Genomic DNA, 19,989 nt, shown 5'->3' with positions numbered 1-19,989 from the left:
AATTTTTTTTTGGGCATTCATCTCAATCATGGGGGGTTTTCATAAAACTTTGGGGCTAGTATTTTGAGCAGCTTACCAAGTAGACCCCCCAAACAGTTAGCTTGGATGAAAGCGTATCACAATCCTGTGCCAGCCCCACCCTCAGCGGGGAAACCTCCTACCCTAATGGAGGTTAGGATGGCGTTTTCCAAACTGAAATGTGGAAAGCCCACAATGTGATATCCCTGCTGAACTTCTAAAGGCTGGGAGTGAACCTATGGCTCGGGGGCTTGCATGCTTTTGACTGCCACTGGCAGCCGTCCATTCCCCTGACCTTTGGGGGCATGGTCTCCCCTCTGGAAGGGAAAGGGGATCGCTGGCTGTACATACCTGCTCAGCTACCAGGAAAAGTTTTCCCCCACATTCTTCTAAACGGATCTGTGACCATCTGCTAAGGGCACTAAGATCGAGCATCGGATTCACCCCTGAAAAGTCCCCAATAGACCAAATACTCGCTTCGAGAAATTGGGGAAACACTGTCGTATTTTGGGTCGTTTTTTGTTGCCCCACATAAACCTGAAAAGGGCACTTGACTCGTGCTGGGAAAATCGTAGGGGGAGTCCTAGCCCGGGGGGAATTCTGCATGGATTTTTACCCAATACAACCTTTACCGTACTGATGTTGAAAATGTGGGGGGTGCCTGCCCAAATTCTTCCTGTTAATTCATGGATAAGCAAGGCTGTCCCTTTGCACCAAACACTTTTCAAACCTGTTGGCGGGATAAGGGCAGAGCTACTACAAAATCAGAGTGGGCACCTGGGCAATTGAGGTCTCAACCTTGACTTTCCCCGTGTGTTGCTATCCTATCGGGAACCCTGGAGTCCTGTGGCGGCTTTTGTGCTTTAGCAATGGAAAAGCCCTTAAGCCTAGAGGTCTTCGGGAACCAAGCCCAAAGATTCAGACTTTGGGGTCTGTTAGGGGAACCCCTTCATCGATCCCTGCTTGCTAAGACGTTTTAGTCACGATTACACAGCTTGGGACATATCCCATCTCTGGGGTTAACCAAAAAGTCATTAGACGGATTGGGCTGGCAACGGATACTGCCATTTTTTTTTTGGGAAGTGAAAACCTTTACCTATTAGTCCTTGGAGTCCCCGTCTTTTGCCTTTAGTAACAGTCTGTTTCCGGGTCAGGGTAAGTTTGGGAGACCACGTGTCCAAACCCATGGCTACACCGTGAACTGATGTGGACTTGTTTACTTGCATAAAAACCCGGGGTCGCCAAATCACTATATGGGCACTCATTTCCCTTGGCTGCCCTACCCCCCAGGTTGCTCTTTGAGAATCCCCCGGGGGGAGGAGGGCCCGTGGGACGCTCGGAAGTCATGGCTTTGGGAGCTCGACGAGACTTGTCGCGAGGGGTTAAGATGGGCCCCGGGGCCTGCCTGAAGATTTGCCATGAGGGCCCCCATGGGTGGCCCCTTGGGAAGTGAATGGTAAGTATACCCCCCGTGGCGTTAATATTATATGATATGATATTATGTAAGTATAAAATAACACTGCGTGTGTGTGTGTGTATGCGTGTGTGTGTGTGTGTGTTTGTGTATGTGATTTTACATACACGCACACATGTACACACAATATATTGTATATTACTCCTAGGCTGTTAACATAACCCCCATACATAAAGGATGATTTACAAAAAGGGGAAAAAGAGGAGGAAGATCTCTCGCAATCCCCAATCCGAAACCTCGATTAGACCAGTTTAACGAAGCGGATCAATTTATCAAGTAAATTGTTCAGCGACGGTCATGGGGGTGGGCGTTTCCATATAAAAGGAAGCCTGGGTGCGGGAAAGGCCAGTGTCATTCCCCAGCATCACATCCACTCGTCAAGTCAACTCTCAGGCGTCATGTCTGGCTGCGTTAGTAGAAGTTGCATTTGTATTTCTTATATCAAGTGTCCATTCTTCGTGCATTTTGTGATGGAAAGAACTCGATTGCTGAATGTGGCGTTTCACTTTTTTTTTTCTTTTTTTTTTTTGTATTGACAGGCAATGTGGATGATCCTTGCTCTGGCTGCCTCCTGTAGCGTCATGAGTCTCGCAAGTCTGGATCCCGGCACAGCCCCCCTCCTTCCACTTCCTTTCGTCGCCTTCCCCTTTTCACCTCGACGGTGGGGCCTCGGCTCTCCGCTGGCCAAGGGGGAACGTTCGACCCTTCGTGCAAGGGCACTAAAACCGCCCACCCTGGCCAACTCACCGGGCTGCGAGGACTGCCAGAACCCTTCGGGAAAGGGAACCGGCCATCTACGCGCTTGCAGGTAATGGGGGTAGGGGAACACTTCTAAAGTGTGTTCACTGTTATTCTCGCCAAAATTTAAAAACTCCCAAAGCGAGGATTTTTTTGGGGATCCTAATTTTCTATAAATTTATGAAATATGAAAAAAGAAAAGATTAAACTAAATGACAATATATACTACTAACGATTTTTTTTTGTTAACGGGGAAAAAATTTTCGACCTGCAACTTTCCTCGTGTGTGTCGACTCTCTCTCAATTGAGCGAATACATTTCGAAGCAGAGTAATTCCGGCTTTAAAGGGAAGAGTAATGGCATGCAGATTCCTGGGAACCAGGATGTGAAATGATTGAATACGTTTATGTAATATTTGGGGTAAACTTTTTAATGTTTGAAGTAAAACTGTATTGTGTTGTAATTAGGCAAATAAAGCCCTATTAAAAATGTTAATTTGGGATTTGCAGTACGCAAAGTTAAAGGGTTATCCCCAAAAATGTATTCCCAAATAAAATTTTGTACATTAAATATTTTCTGTTTACCTAAAAGACTTTTATAACCAAAGATAAAGAACGCCTTTATTTATTTATTTTTTTTTTTTTGTGGTCACCTTTTTTTTTCCCATATTTTTTCCTTTAATATGAAAAAAAAAAAACTTGCATGGAAAGCTTTCGACCAAATGTTTTTTCGGGTGTACGTAATATTTTTTCTAAAGAAAGGACTGTTTCCTATTTCATCCATCATGTCGCCAGAGATCAAAGCGTTTTTGTAATTTTCCTTTAAAAGATAGTAATTATAAAATAAGAAAGTAGAAAAATTTTTTTTATCATTAAGTCATTTTTTTCATTTAAACCGTTGCAAGATATCAAAAGGGAAAAGAATTATTCTTATAATGAATTTAATGGAAAAAAAAACATAAACCTACGTTATTTTTTAAACTAATTAGCATTGTAAAAAGTCCCGTTAAAAATTAAACCCCGCACTCCACGCACCCTGCACTCTTACATCTAATTTGTAATGCTACCCTTTTTTAAACTTTCAGATTTCCATACTCTCTCTTGCAATATCCAGGAATAATAGCATTTCAGTGGAATGTAAATTGCAGGCGTTTTCTACGTAACAAAAGTAATCCGGGGTTTTCTACACTTTCACTATTTTTGTCAATAAAGAGGGGGAAAACACAAAGGCAAATGGAAGTTTATACCGGTTTTTAAAGGGGAAAGCAAACCATGTTTAGAAAAACGTTGTTATTCCCCTATGTTTAAAAAATTTCTTAAATTTTTAGCTTTGCCTATTTACTGCTTGATGTGGGCTAAATTTACTAAATTTTTTCAAAAAAAGTTAAATTTGAAAGAAAGAAGGCCAACCAAAACCCTCCCCCCAAAGCATTTAAATTAAAAAATAAAGCATTTGGGTTTTTGCACGGACGTAGCTAAAAAAAAAAAAAAAAAAAAATAAAATGTAATACGGGGGGGGCAGAGGTCCGCGTGCACCAGAGTGACCGCCCGAGGCATAACTCAGGCGAGCTTTCCGATAGGCGCCTGGAACATCTGCTCCTTCCGGCAGATAGCGGTTACCTCTGGCTGTCGAGGAATTGGAGCAACTGGGAGGTGAGGTGGCTGCCCTCTCGGAGGTGAGAAGACCTGGCAGCGGCACGATCAGTATGGGTGGGTACACCTACTACTGGTCGGGCCGCAGCGATGGTCGTGTATGTCCAGGGAGTAGCCATAGCCATCTCCAGCCGACTTCGCCCTCGGTAGTTAAAGTGACACCGGTTGATGAACGTATTATGGTATGAGACTGAACATGCCTTTGGTTTCATTCTCTTTATGGTTGTTATGCTTCTACTGATGTTTGTAAACTCGATATGAAAGAGGCGTTCTACGCCAAACTCTCATCCGTGGCAGACAATTGCCCCTGGCGAGATATTCGCTGTGACTGAGCTGGCTATGAGATGTCTGTCGGGAGCTGATCTCAGCAGCGACAACAGCCTCCTTCTCTAGGACTTTGCTAGGTCCCAGAGAATGAGGATCTCTGGCTCCTGGTACCAGCGTTCCAACTGCATCGCTGGACATGTATAGCGATACAGGTACAGTGATCCAAGGAGATCGACCACATTCTTGTTACCACGTGATGGAGGATCCTCCAGAACTGCAGAGTTACAGAGTGGCTACCCTATGGGTCCACTTCAAAACTCCCCGTCCATCCAATGGCCACTCCAAGGTGTTTCACTTGGACAGACTGAGAGAGGAGTGTGCCTGTGGGTTCACCATGGCAGTCTCTGTTAGATTAATAGAACTTAATAACCTGACGGACCCAGTTGCTCTGGGAGGTTCTTCAAGGCATGAAACACTCGAAGCAGCCCAGGAGACCATTGGCGTACACCCGAGGGCAAGGCAGAATTCCATCTCCCTGGAGACATTGGAGGCCGCCGAAGCGTGTCGCATGCCATCGATCTTTGACGTGTAGGGCTCGGACACTGCTGAGAAGGGACAAGGAACATTTCATCAGGAATTTTGCTGAGGAGGTTGAAAGCCATTTCTTGGTAAACGACCTTCGCCCTGCCCACCAAGTCCTGAGAAAGCTGAATTCTAAGCCCTCCTCGCAGATGACTGCAGTCCGCTCAGTGGATGGATAGATAAAAGAAAAAAAAAGAAAAAAAAGGAAAAAAAAAAATAAATAAAATAAAATAAAATAAATAAAACACTTTATTCCCTCAATTACAATGGGTATTCATCTCAGATCATGTTGGGGTTCATGAACGTTGGGCTGAGTATTTTGAGCAGCTGTACCAGATAGACCCTCCAACAGTTAGCTTGGATGCAAGCGATATCACAATACCTGTGCCAGACCCACCCATCAGCGAGGAACCTCCTACCCTAATGGAATTTAGGATGGCGATTTCCAAGCTGAAATGTGGGAAAGCTCCACACATATGTGATATCCCTGCTGAACTTCTAAAGGCTGGGAGTGAACCTATGGCTCGGGGCTTGCATGCAGTCTTGACTGCCATCTGGCAGTCCACTACCATTCCCCTTGACCTGTTGAGGGGCATGGTCATCCCTCTCTGGAAGGGGAAGGGGATTGCTGGGACTGTAGCAGCTACACTGCTCAGCATACCAGCAAGTTTTCGCCCACATTCTTCTGAAACAGATCTGCGACCATCTGCACCAGAGATCAGAGCAATCTGGATTCACTCCTGACAAATCCACAATAGACCAAATACTAGCGCTTCGAGTAATTGTGGAACACCGTCGTGAGTTTGGTCGTGGGTTGCTTGCAGCCTACATCAACCTCAAGAAGGCGTTTGACTCGGTCCATCGAGAATCGCTATGGGAGATCCTGAGACTCAGGGGAATTCTGACATGGATTATTAGCCTAATAGCAAGCCTATATACCGGTACTGAAAGTGCTGTAAAGTGTGGTGGGGGCCTGTCAAACTTCTTCCCTGTTAATTCAGGAATGAAGCAAGGCTGTGCCCTTGCACCAACACTTTTCAACACCTGTATTGACTGGATAATGGGCAGAGCTACTAGCCAAAGTCAGTGTGGAGCAACACTGGGCAATATCAAGGTCTCAGACCTTGACTTTGCCAATGATGTTGCTATCCTATCTGAGACCCTGGAGTCACTGATGGCGGCTCTTGATGCATTTAGCAATGAGGCAAAGCCCTTAGACCTAGAGGTTCTTCTGGACCAAGACCAAGATTCAGGACTTTGGGGGTCTGTTAGGGGAACCCGTTCAGTCGATCCATGCTTGCTAAGAGGACGTTGAAGTCACAGAGATTTACACAGCTTGGTAGCATAGTCCACATCTCTGGGCTGTCAGACCGCTTTATGGTAGTAAAACCTTGACGCTATCTAGTGCCTGGAGTCTCGTCTTGATGCCTTTTGTAACAAGTCTCTTTGCCGGATCATGGGGTACAGTTGGCAGGACCACATATCCAACCTATGGCTACACCGTGAGACTGATGTAGGACTTGTTACTTGCATAATCCGGGATCGCCAACTAAGGCTATATAGGCACTCATTTCCCTGTGGCTGACTCTGCCCATCAGGTTGTCTCTTTGCGAGATAACCCTGGGTGGAGGAAGCCTGTGGGATAACCCAGGAAGTCATGGCTTGGGCAGCTCGACGAAACTTGTCGCGAGGAGTTAGAGATGAGACGAGGGCCTGCCTGAAGATTTGCCATGAGGGACCATCGTGGCTGGAAGCGAGGTGGATGCGGCCATGCGCCCCGTCGGCATTAGCCCCTTGATGATGATGATTATGTAAGTATAAACCCACACACACGTGTATGTATATATATATGTGTGTGTGTGTGTGTACGTGTGTGTGTGTGTGTATGCGTGTGTGTGTGTGTGTTTGTGTATGTGATTTTACATACACGCACACATTTTCACACAATATATTGTATATTACTCCTAGGCTGTTAACATAACTCCCATATATAAAGGATGATTTACAGAAGGGGAAAAAGAGGAGGAAGATCTCTCGCAATCCCCAATCGAACCTCGATTAGACCAGTTAACGAAACGGATCAATTTGTCAAGTAAATTGTTCAGCGACGGTCATGCGGGTGGGCGTTTCCATATAAAAGGAAGCCTGGGTGCTGGAAGGCCAGTGTCATTCCCCAGCATCACATCCACTCGTCAAGTCCACTCTCTAGCGTCATGTCTGGCTGTGTGAGTAGAAGTTGCGTTTGTATTTCTTATATCAAGTGTCTATTCTTCGTGCATTTTGTGATGGAAAGAACTCGATTGCTGAATGTGGCGTTTCACTTTTTTTCTTTTTTCTCTTTGTATTGACAGGCAATGTGGATGATCCTTGCTCTGGCTGCCTCCTGTAGCGTTATGAGTCTCGCAAGAATCATGGATCCCGGTCACAGCCGCCCTCCCCTCCAGCTTCCTTCGTCGCCTTCCTCTTCGACCTCGACGGGTGCGGCCTCGGCTCTCCGCCTGGCCAAGCGGGAAGCGTTCGACCCTTCGTGCAAGGGCATCTACAACCGCGCCATCTGGGCCAAGCTCAACCGGGCGTGCGAGGACTGCCAGAACCTCTTCAGGAAGGAACCGGCCATCTACGACGCTTGCAGGTAATAGGGGAAGCAGGCTGGGGGGAGGGGGGGAAGCACTTCTTGAAGTGTGTTCACTGTTAAATCTCGCCATAATATAACTGCCAAAGCGAGGAAAGTTGAATTGAGATGAACACACAGTTCATTGTAACATTCTTTAACGGGATCCTGAATTTACCGTATATAGTTATATGAAATTTGAAAAAAGTAAAAGATATAAGCTAAATAGACAAGTATACACTATACTAATGATTTTTCTTGTTGACAGGGAGAAATGTTTCGACACAGCAATCTTTCCTGCGTGTGTGATCGAACTCTCTCTCAACCTGAACGAATACATGTTCGAAGCAGAGTTAATTCGCGAGCTTTAAACGGAAGATGCTAATGGCTTGCAGATTCACTTGGAAACCAGGATGTGAAATGATGTGAATCTCGATTTATGTATTACACGTTGGGTATGATTTTTTACTGTATTGAAAGTAAATACTGTAATGTGATTGTAAGTTAGGCTAATAAAAGGCCTATTAAATGAATGTTAACTTCGATTTATATGTACACAAAGTTAAACGGTGTATCACCAAATGATATTTCAAATAAAATTATTGTACATTACCTAAAAAGAAGACTTTTTTATAAATCCAAAGTCAAGGTACACCGTTTATGTTGGATTTTTTTTGTGTCACTTTTTTGTTTTCTGATACTTTTTCCTTAATATAAAAAAAAAAAAAAAAAAATACTTACATGGAAAAGCTTTCAGACCGAAAGGATTTTCTGAGTGTAGCGTAATATATTTTCTAAAGTAATGACTGTTTCCTATCATCTCAATCTTGTCTGCCAGAGATCAAAGCGTTATCGTAATTTCCTTTAAAAGATAGATAATTACAAAATAAAGAAAATAGAGAGGTTTTGTTTATCATTAAGCGGTCATTTTTGTGCAGTTTAAGTCGTTGCAAGATATCAAAAGGCAACAGAATTATATCTTATAATGAATTTAATGGAAAAAAAACATAACCGTACTGTATATTTTAATCTAATTAAGCGATTGTAAAATGTTACGTTAAATGTTATAACCCCGCACTCTCACAGCACACTCTGCACTCTTACAATCTATATTTGCAAAGCTACCATTTTCTAAACTTTCAGACATTTTCCAGACATCTCTCATTGCAATATCCAGGATAAATAGCATTTCAGTGGAATGTAGAGTTGCAGGCGGTCTCAACGTAAGCAATAGTAATCCTGGGTTTGCTACACTTACACTATTTCGTCACATAAAGACGGCCAAAAACACAAAGAGGCAAATGGAAGTTTATACACGGTTTCAAAGGATAAATCAAACACCATGTTTAGTGAAAAAACGTTGCTATTCACCCATATGTTTAAAAATTACTTAGATTTCATAGCTATATGCTCTATTATACTGCTTGATGTGGATCAGTAAATTCACTAAGATTTTTTCTAAAAATGTTAAATTTGAAAGAATGAAAGACCAACCAACACATCCTCCGACCAATGTTAATTAAAATTAAAGCATTTGGTTAATTACTATGGACAGTAACAAAAAAAAAAAAAAAAAAAAAATGTAGGGAGCGGCAGAGGTCGCGTGCACCCAGAGTGACCGCCCGAGGCATAACCTCAGGCGAGCTTTCCGGATAGGCGCTTGGAACATCTCCTTGCGGCAGGATGAGCGGTTACCTCTGCTGTCGAGGGAATTGGAGCAACTGGGAGGTGAGGTGGTTGACCTCTCGGTGGTGAGAAGACCTGGCAGCGGCACGATCAGTATGGTTGGGTACACCTACTACTGGTCGGGCCGCAGCGATGGTCATCACCTCCAGGGAGTAGCCATGGCCATCTCCAACCGACTTCAAACCCTTGGTAGTTAGGTGACACCGGTTGATGAACGTATTATGGTATTGAGACTGAAGCATGCCTTTAGCTTCATGTCTCTTATGGCTGTATACGCTTGTTTGTAAACTCGATATGAAAGAGGCGTTCTACGCCAAACTCTCATCCGTGGCAGACAATTGCCCCTAGCGAGATATTCGCAGTGACTGAGCTGGCTATGAGATGTCTGTCGGGAGCTGATCTCAGCAGCCTCCTTCTCTGGGACTTTGCTAGGTCCCAGAGAATGAGGATCTCTGGCTCCTGGTACCAGCGTTCCAACCTGCATCGCTGGACATGGTATAGCGATACAGGTACAGTGATCAAGGAGATCGACCACATTCTTGTTACCACGTGATGGAGGATCCTCCAGAACTGCAGAGTTTACCAGAGTGGCTACCCTATGGGTCCACTTCAAAACTCCCCGTCCATCCAATGGCCACTCCAAGGTGTTTCACTTGGACAGACTGAGAGAGGAGTGTGCCTGTGGGTTCACCATGGCAGTCTCTGTTAGATTCATAGAACTTGATAACCTGACGGACCCAGTTGCTCTGTGGGAGTTCTTCAAGCATGAAACACTTGAAGCAGCCCAGGAGACCAATGGCGTACACCCGAGGGCAAGGCAGAATTCCATCCCCCTGGAGACATTGGAGGCCGCCGAAGCGTGTCGCATGCCATCGGTCTTTGACGTGTAGGGCTCGGACACTGCTAAGAAGGGACAAGGAACATTTCATCAGGAATCTTGCTGAGGAGGTTGAAGGCCATTTCTTGGTAAACGACCTTCGCCCTACCTACCAAGCCCTGAGAAAGCTGAATTCTAAACCCTCCTCGCAGATGACTGCAGTCCGCTCAGTGGATGGATAGATAATTCAAACACTTTAATCCATTAATTACAATGGGTATTCATCACAGATAATGTTGGGGTTCATGAACGTTGGGCTGAGTATTTTGAGCAGCTGTACCAGGTAGACCCTCCAACAGTTAGCTTGGATGCAAGCGATATCACAATACCTGTGCCAGACCCACCCATCAGCGAGGAACCTCCTACCCTAATGGAGGTTAGGATGGCGATTTCCAAGCTGAAATGTGGGAAAGCTCCACACATATGTGATATCCCTGCTGAACTTCTAAAGGCTGGAGTGAACCTACAGTACTGGACTGCCAGATGAACCTGTCATCTGACAGTCCAGTACCATTCCCCCTGACCTGTTGAGCGTGGTCATCCCTCTCTAGAAAGGGAAAGGGGACCGCTGGGACTGTAGCAACTGCCGTGGCATTGCACTGCTCAGCATACCAGGTAATGTTTTCGCCCACATTCTTCTGAAACGGATCTACAACCATCTGCTAAGGCACCAGAGATCGGAGCAGTCTGGATTCACTCCTGCAAGTCCACAATAGAATACTAGCGCTTCAAGTAAGTGTGGACACCGTTGTGAGTTTGGTCGTGCGTTGCTTGCAGCCTACGTCGACCTCAAGAAGTTGTTTGACTCGGTGCATCGAGAATTGTTATGGGAGATCTTGAGACTCAGGGGAATTCTGAAATGGATTATTGGCCTAATAGCAAGCTTATATACCAGTACTGAAAGTGCTGTAAAGTGTGGTGGGGGCCTGTCAAACTTCTTCCCTGTTAATCCAGGGGTGATTCAAGGCTGTGTCCTTGCACCAACACTCTTCAACACCTATATGGACTGGATAATGGGCAGAGCTATTAACCAAAGTCAGTGTGGAGCAACACTAGGCAATATCAAGGTCTCAGACCTTGACTTTGCTGAGGATGTTGCTACTTATCTGAGTCCCTGGAGTCACTGGTGGCGGCTCTTGATGCATTTAGCAATGAGGCGAAGCCTTTAGGCCTAGAGGTCTCCTGGACCAAGACCAAGATTCAGGACTTTGGGGGTCTGTTAGGGGACCCCGTTCAGTCGATCCATGCTTGCTTCGAGGACATTGAAATCACAGAGAATTTTACATAGTTTGGTAGAATAGTCCATATCTCTGTGCTGTCAAACCAAGAAGTTAGAAGACGGATTGGTTCTGGCAGCAGGAGCCATGAACTCGATCAACCAAGAGTTATGGAGATGTCAGTACCTATGCAGAAGGACCAAGCTACGTGTCTTCAAGGCAGTGATACTGTCAGTTTTGCTTTATAAAAGTGAAATCTGGATGCTATCTAGTGCCTTGGAGTCCCGTCTTGACGTCTTTTGTAACACCGTGAGATTGACATAGGACCTGTTACTTGCATAATCTGGGATCGCCAACTCAGGCTATATAGGCACCTTGCTCGTTTCCCTGTGGATGACCCTGCCCATCAGGTTGTCTCTTTGCGAGACAACCCTGGGTGGAGGAGGCCTGTGGGACGACTCAGGAGGTCATGGCTTAGGCCTGTCTGGAGATTTGCCATGAGGACCATCGTGGCTGGAAGTGAAGGGTGGATGCGCCCCCGTCGGCGTTAGCCCCTTGATGATGATGATGATTATGTAAGTATAAACACACACACGTGTATATATATGTATGTGTGTGTGTGTGTGTTTGTGTATGTGATTTTACATACACGCACACATGCACACACAATATATTGTATATTACTCCTAGGCTGTTAACATAACTCCCATACATAAAGGATGATTGACAGAAAAGGGAAAAAGAGGAGGAAGATCTCTCGCAATCCCCAATCGAACCTCGATTAGACCAGTTAACGAAGCGGATCAATTTGTCAAGTAAATTATTCAGCGACGGTCATGCGGGTGGGCGTTTCCATATAAAAGGAAGCCTGGGCGCTGGAAGGCCAGTGTCATTCCCCAGCATCACATCCACTCGTCAAGTCAACTCTCAAGCGTCATGTCTGGCTGCGTGAGTAGAAGTTGCGTTTGTATTTCTTATATCAAGTGTCTATTCTTCGTGCATTTTGTGATGGAAAGAACTCGATTGCTGAATGTGGCGTTTCACTTTTTTTTTTTTTTTTTTGTATTGACAGGCAATGTGGATGATCCTTGCTCTGGCTGCCTCCTGTAGCGTCATGAGTCTCGCAAGAATCATGGATCCCGGCCACAGCCGCCCTCCCCTCCAGCTTCCTTCGTCGCCTTCCTCTTCGACCTCGACGGGCGCGGCCTCGGCTCTCCGCCTGGCCAAGCGGGAAGCGTTCGACCCATCGTGCAAGGGCATCTACAACCGCGCCATCTGGGCCAAGCTTAACCGGGCGTGCGAGGACTGCCAGAACCTCTTCAGGAAGGAACCGGCCATCTACGACGCTTGCAGGTAATGAGGGAAGCAGGTTTGGGGGGTAGGGGAAGCACTTCTAGAAGTGTGTTCACTGTTAAATCTCGCCATAATATAACTGCCAAAGCGAGGATTCTTTTCGGGATCATAAATTTACTTTATATAATTATATGAAATTTAAAAAAAGTAAAAGATATAAACTAAATAGACTGAATATATACTATACTAACGATTTTTTCTTGTTAACAGGGAGAAATGTTTCGACACAGCAATCTTTCCTGCGTGTGTGATCGAACTCTCTCTCAACCTGAACGAATACATGTTCGAAGCAGAGTTAATTCGCGAGCTTTAAACGGAAGATGCAGATTCACTCGGAAACCAGGATGTGAAATGATGTGAATATCGATTTATGTAATATACGTTGGGTATAACTTTTTAATGTATTGAAATTAAATACTGTATTGTGATTGTAAGTTAGGCTAATGAAAGACCTATTAAATGAATGTTAACTTGGATTTGCATGTACGCAAAGTCAAACGGTGTATCACCAAATGATATTTCAAATAAAGTTATTGTACATTAGATATTATTCCGTGATTTACCTAAAAAGAAGACTTTTTATGCATCCAAAGTCAAGGTACACCATTTATTTTAGATTTTTTGTCACGTTTTTTTTTTTTTGTTTCCTGATACTTTTTCCTTTAATATTAAAAAGAAGAAAAAAAAAAAGACTTGTATGGAAAAGCTTTCAGACCGAAATGATTTTCTGAGTGTAGCGTCATACATTTTCTAAAGTAATAAATTGTTTCCTGTTATCTCAATCTTGTCTGCCAGAGATCAAAAGCGTTATTGTAATTTCCTCTAAAAGATAGATAATTACAAATTAAAGAAAGAGAATTTGTTTATCATTAAGCGGTCATTTTTGTGCAGTTTAAGCCGTTGCAAGATATCAAAAGGCAACAGAATTATATCTTAAAATAAATTAAATGGAAAAAAACATAACCGTACTGTATATTTTAATCTAATTAAGCGATTGTAAAATGTCACGTTAAATGTTATAACCCAGCACTCTCACAGCACACTCTGCACCCTTACAATCTATATTTGTAAATTATACCATTTTCTAAACTTTCAGACATTTACCAGACATCTCTCATTGCAATATCCAGGAATAAATAGCTTTTCAGTGGAATGTAGAGTTGCAGACGGTCTCTACGTAAGCAATAGTAATCCTGGGTTTGCTACACTTACACTATTTCGTCACATAAAGACGGCCAAAAACACAAAGAGGCAAAAGGAAGTTTATACACGGTTTCAAAGGGCAAATCAAACACCATGTTTAGTGGAAAAAAATGTTGTTTTTTCACCCATATGTTTAAAAATTACTTAGATTTCATAGCTATATGCTCTATTATACTGCTTGACGTGGAGCAGAAAATTCACCAAGATTTTTTCTAAAAAATATTAAATTGAAAGAATGGAAGACCAACCAACACATCCTCCGACCAATGCATGTTAATCAAAACTAAAGCATTTGGGTTTAATTGCTATGGACAGTAGAAAAAAAAATGTAGGGAGCGGCAGAGGTCGCGTGCACCCAGAGTGACCGCCCGAGGCATAACCTCAGGCGAGCTTTCCGGATAGGCGCTTGGAACATCCGGTCCTTGCGGCAGGATGAGCGGTTACCTCTGCTATCGAGGGAATTGGAACAACTGGGAGGTGAGGTGGTTGCCCTCTCGGAGGTGAGAAGACCTGGCAGCGGCATGATCAGTATGGGTGGGTACACCTACTACTGGTCGGGCCGCAGCGATGGTCATCACCTCCAGGGAGGAGCCATAGCTATCTCTAGCCGACTTCAGCCCTCGGTAGTTAAAGTGACACCGGTTGATGAACGTGTTATGGTACTGAGACTGAAGCATGCCTTTGGTTTCATGTCTCTCATGGCTGTATACGCTTCTACTGATGTTTGTAAACTCGATGTGAATGAGGCGTTCTACGCCAAACTCTCATCCATGGCAGACAATTGCCCCCGGTGGGATGTTCGCTGTGACTGAGCTGGCTATGAGATGTCTGTCGGGAGCTGATCTCAGCAGCGACTTTTCTGGACTTTGCTAGGTCCCAGAGAATGAGGATCTCTGGCTCCTGGTACCAGCGTTCCAACCTGCATCGCTGGACATGGTATAGCGATAGAGGTACAGTGACCAAGGAGATCGACCACATTCTTGTTACCACGTGATGGAGGATCCTCCAGAACTGCAGAGTTTACCAGAGTGGCTACCCTATGGGTCCACTTCAAAACTCTCCGTCCATCCAATGGCCACTCTAAGGTGTTTCACTTGGACAGACTGAGAGAGGAGTGTGCCTGTGGGTTCACCATGGCAGTCTCTGTTAGATTCATAGAACTTGATAACCTGACAGACCCAGTTGCTCTGTGGGAGTTCTTCAAGCATGAAACACTCGAAGCAGCCCAGGAGACCATTGGCGTACACCCGAGGGCAAGGCAGAATTCCATCTCCCTGGAGACATTGGAGGCCGCCGAAGCGTGTCGCATGCCATCGGTCTTTGACGTGTAGGGCTCGGACACTGCTGAGAAGGGACAAAGAACATTTCATCAGGAATCTTCCTGAGGAGGTTGAAAGCCATTTCTTGGTAAACGACCTTCGCCCTGCCCACCAAGTCCTGAGAAAGCTGAATTCTAAGCCCTCCTCGCAGATGACTGCAGTCCGCTCAGTGGATGGATAGATAAAAAAAAAAAAAAAAAAAAAAAAAAAAAAAATAATAATAATAATAATAATAATAATAATAATAAATAGATATTCCCTTAATTACTCAGATCATGTTGGGGTTCATGAACGTTGGGCTGAGTATTTTGAGCAGCTGTACCAGATAGACCCTCCAACAGTTAGCTTGGATGCAAGCGATATCACAATACCTGTGCCAGACCCACCCATCAGCGAAGAACCTCCTACCGTAATGGAGGTTAGGATGGCGATTTCCAAGCTGAAATGTGGGAAAGCTCCACACATATGTGATATCCCTGCTGACCTTCTAAAGGCTGGGAGTGAACCTATGGCTCGGGGCTTGCATGCAGTCTTGACTGCCATCTGGCAGTCCAGTACCATTCCCCCTGACCTTTTAAGGGCCATGGTCATCCCTCTCTGGGGATCGCTGGGACTGTAGCAGCTACACTGCTCAGCATACCAGGCAAAGTTTTCGCCCACATTCTTTTGAAACGGATCTGCGACCATCTGCACCAGAGATCGGAGCAGTCTGGATTCACTCCTGACAAGTCCACAATAGACCATATCCTAGCGCTTCGAATAAATTTTGGAACACCGTCGTGAGTTTGGTCGTGGGTTGCTTGCAGCCTACATCAACCTCAAGAAGGCGTTTGACTCGGTGCATCGAGAATCGCTATGGGAGATCCTGAGACTAAGGGGAATTCTGACATGGATTATTAGCCTAATAGCAAGCCTATATACCGGTACTGAAAGTGCTGTAAAGTGTGGTGGGGGCCTGTCAAACTTCTTCCCTGTTAATTCAGGGATGAAGCAAGGCTCTGCTCTTGCACCAACACTTTGCAACACCTGTATTGACTGGATAATGGGCAGAGCTACTAGCCAAAGTCAGTGTGGAGCAACACTAGGCAATATCAAGATCTCAGACCTTGACTTTGCCAATGATGTTGCTATCCTATCTGAGACCCTGGAGTCACTGATGGCGGCTCTTGATGCATTTAGCAATGAGGCAAAGCCCTTAGGCCTAGAGGTCTTCTGGACCAAGACCAAGATTCAGGACTTTGAGGGTCTGTTAGGGGAGCCCGTTTAGTCGATCCATGCTTGCTAAGAGGACGTTGAAGTCACAGAGATTTACACAGCTTAGTAGCGTAGTCCACATCTCTGGGCTGTCAGACCAAGAAGTCATTAGACGGATTGGTCTGGCAACAGACCAATCCGTTTTGCTTTATGGAAGTGAAACCTTGACACTATCTAGTGCCTGGAGTCTCGTCTTGATGCCTTTTGTAACAAGTCTCTTTGCCGGATCAAGGGGTACAGTTGGCAGACCACATGTCCAACCTATGGCTATACCGTGAGACTGACGTAAGACTTGTTACTTGCATAATCCGGGATCGCCAACTCAGGCTATATAGGCACTCGTTTCCCTGTGGCTGACCCTGCCCATCAGGTTGTCTCTTTGCGAGATAACCCTGGGTGGAGGAAACCTGTGTGATAACCCAGGAAGTCATGGCTTGGGCAGCTCGACGAGACTTGTCGCGAGGAGTTAGAGATGAGACGGGCCTGCCTGAAGATTTGCCATGAGGGACCATCGTGGCTGGAAGCGAAGGGTGGATGCGGCCATGCGCCCCCGTCGGCGTTAGCCCCTTGATGATGATGATTATGTAAGTATAAACCCACACACGTGTATGTATATATATGTGTGTGTGTGTGTATGAGTGTGTGTGTGTGTATTTGTGTATGTGATTTTACATACACGCACACATGTACACACAATATATTGTATATTACTCCTAGGCTGTTAACATAACTCCCTTACATAAAGGATGATTGACAAAAAGGGAGAAAGAGGAAGATCTCTCGCAGTCACCAATAGGACCGCTTATCGAACCTCGATTAGACCAGTTAACGAAACGGATCAATTTATCAAGTAAATTGTTCAGCGACGGTCATGCGGGTGGGCGTTTCCATATAAAAAGAAGCCTGGGCGCTGGAAGGCCAGTGTCATTCCCCAGCATCACATCCACTCTTCAAGTTGTCTCTCAAGCGTCATGTCTGGCTGCGTGAGTAGAAGTTGCGTTTGTATTTCTTATATCAAGTGTCTATTCTTCGTGCATTTTGTGATGGAAAGAACTCGATTACTGAATGTGGTGTTTCACTTATTTTCTTTTTTTCTTTTTTGTATCGACAGGCAATGTGGATGATCCTTGCTCTGGCTGCCTCCTGTAGCGTCATGAGTCTCGCAAGAATCATGGATCCCGGCCACAGCCGCCCTCCCTTCCAGCTCCCTTCGTCGCCTTCCTCTTCGACTTCGACGGGCGCGGCCTCGGCTCTCCGCCTGGCCAAGCGGGAAGCGTTCGACCCATCGTGCAAGGGCATCTACAACCGCGCCATCTGGGCCAAGCTCAACCGGGCGTGCGAGGACTGCCAGAACCTCTTCAGGAAGGAACCGGCCATCTACGGCGCTTGCAGGTAATAAGGGGGGGGAGGGGAAGCACTTCTAGTTCACTGTTAAATCTCGCCATAATATAACTGCCAAAGAGAGGAAAGTTGAATTGAGGATGAAAGACAAAGTTCATTGTAACATTCTTTAACGGGATCCTGAATTTACCGTATATAGTTATATGAAATTTGAAAAAAAGTAAAAGATATAAGCTAAATAGACAAGTATACACTATACTAATGATTTTTCTTGTTGACAGGGAGAAATGTTTCGACACAGCAATCTTTCCTGCGTGTGTGATCGAACTCTCTCTCAACCTGAACGAATACATGTTCGAAGCAGAGTTAATTCGCGAGCTTTAAACGGAAGATGCTAATGGCTTGCAGATTCACTCGGAAACCAGGATGTGAAATGATGTGAATATCGATTTATTTAAAACACGTTGGGTATAGTTTTTTTACTGTATTGAAAGTAAATACTGTAATGTGATTGTAAGTTAGGCTAATGAACGGCCTATTAAATGGCTTTATATGCACATTGCCAAAAAAGTTAAACGGTGTATCACCAAATGATATTTCAAATAAAGTTATTGTATATTAAATATTATTCCATTATTTACCTTAAAAAAAGTCAAGGTACACCATTTATTTTGGATTTTTGGAGCTTTCAGACCGGGATAATTTTCTGAGTGTAGCGTAATATATTTTCTAAAGTAATAGATTATTTCCTGTTATGTATATTTCATCTCAATCTTGTCTACCAGAGATCAAAAGTGTTATCGCAATTTCATTAAAAAGATAGATCATTACAAAATAAAGAACGTGTTTATAAAATGTCACGCTAAAATGTTATAACCCAGCACTATTACAGCACACTCTGCACTCTTACAATCTATATTGTAAATGCTACGTTTAGTACTCATGCCTTATCCAGACGGTCATTAAATCCCCTTATTTAGTTCTAGCCATTCAGTGCCATGGGAAATTTGATATAGGCATGTTTAATAGTTTATGTATAGAGAAAAAAGGGTTTGGTATTTGAGAAAGGAGACGGAGTTATTGCCAGCGATGGTGACCGCAGCTTTGCTTTTGTATTATTGTTCCCTGTTGGTTTAACTGTACTGCAGTGTAGTTTTTTTTAAGCCCTCTTTTTCTCTTTTCTCTCCTGTTAGACATTACGTCTATATAATTAGAAACAAACAAGTGTGAACGAAGAAATAAAAACAACTTTAATTGTTTCCTTCAGATTATTTGGTTGTGTAAACGGTGTGTTCTGTGCATCTGTAACGATCATTGTTAAGGTGGACTTACACTTCAGAGTAATCCATTCGACGAAGTCATCATATAATATGACAATTAAAACCACTACTATTTTCTAAACTTTAATTGAAGAATAGTTCATAATAGTCATTTCGGCTTTACACCTCGTAACATAATACAGGCACAATACAGTAGATATAAAATCCACAATAGATATCAGACAAGTACCAGACATCTCACAGCAATATCCCGGTACAAATAGCTTTTCAGTGGAATGTAGATTTGCAGACGGCCTCAGCGTAAGCAATAGTAATTCTGGGTTTGCTACACTTACACAATCTCGTCACATAAAGACACGAAGTGAAAGAGAGGGTATGGGCATGGAGAGGAGGAATGAGGGGTATGGGGAGGGGAGGGGATGGATGATGAGGACAAAGTCGCTTGATGTAAGATAAGGAAAGTTAAGAAAGAGGATTTATGATGTGGTGAGAGAGGATATACTACCGGATGGTGTATCAGACGAAGGTGTAGAGGATAGGATGAGATGGAAACTAAGAAGAAAAAGAAGAAGAAGAAAGAGGAGGACAAGGAGGAGGAGAAAGGGGAGGAGAAGAAAAAGAAGAGGAAGAAAGAGGAGGACGAAGAGGAGCAGAAGGAGAGGGAGGAGGAGGAAAAGGTAAGGGAGGAGAAGGAGGAGGAGGAGAAGATGAAGCAGAAAAAGAAGGAGAGGAAGGAGGAAAAGGAAGAAGAAAAAAAGAAGCAAAGCCAACACACTAAATACAGCACAATCCGACAGCATTCGGGCGTCAGTCAGATGCTGTCAGAATGTCGTGGGCACCTGACATCACAATCACAAATCCTCGTGGACGAACAAAGGATCCATGAGACCGTCATCTGTGAACGAAAAGCACTGGGTCACATTTCGCTTATGGGTAACTAGTAAATACATATATGCAGCCAAAATTATAATGAATGAATAAATTAATTAAAGAAACAAATAAATTTATGAAATAAATAAATAAATATGCATACATACATACATATGCACACACTCACACTCACACCACACACACACACACACACACACACACACACACACAACACACACACACACAC

General features: G+C 44.2%; 1 protein-coding gene and 3 pseudogenes across 1 annotated transcript in view; 3 read left to right on the top strand and 1 right to left on the bottom strand.

Moving 5' to 3' along the window:
• The first annotated feature begins 4,543 nt into the window (after positions 1–4,543).
• Positions 4,544–7,786, top strand: LOC119575615 (annotated as a pseudogene).
• Positions 7,721–13,018, top strand: LOC119575614 (annotated as a pseudogene).
• Positions 13,019–14,334: 1,316 nt separating this feature from the next.
• LOC119575613 lies at positions 14,335–18,215 on the top strand (annotated as a pseudogene).
• Positions 18,216–18,982: 767 nt separating this feature from the next.
• The window catches only part of LOC119575612, a 4,299-nt gene continuing 3,292 nt past the window's right edge, over positions 18,983–19,989 (bottom strand). Inside the window, exon 8 of the mRNA XM_037923257.1 lies at positions 18,983–19,767. Within this exon, the coding sequence (XP_037779185.1) occupies positions 19,724–19,767 (44 nt within the window). The 3' untranslated portion in view covers positions 18,983–19,723. The remainder of the gene's footprint in view (positions 19,768–19,989) is intronic.

This window comes from Penaeus monodon, chromosome 7, assembly GCF_015228065.2.
Source record: "Penaeus monodon isolate SGIC_2016 chromosome 7, NSTDA_Pmon_1, whole genome shotgun sequence".
NCBI classification, from domain to species: domain Eukaryota; kingdom Metazoa; phylum Arthropoda; class Malacostraca; order Decapoda; family Penaeidae; genus Penaeus; species Penaeus monodon.
Note: the sequence above shows the minus strand (reverse complement) of the source record. Positions and strands in the feature narration are given on the sequence as shown.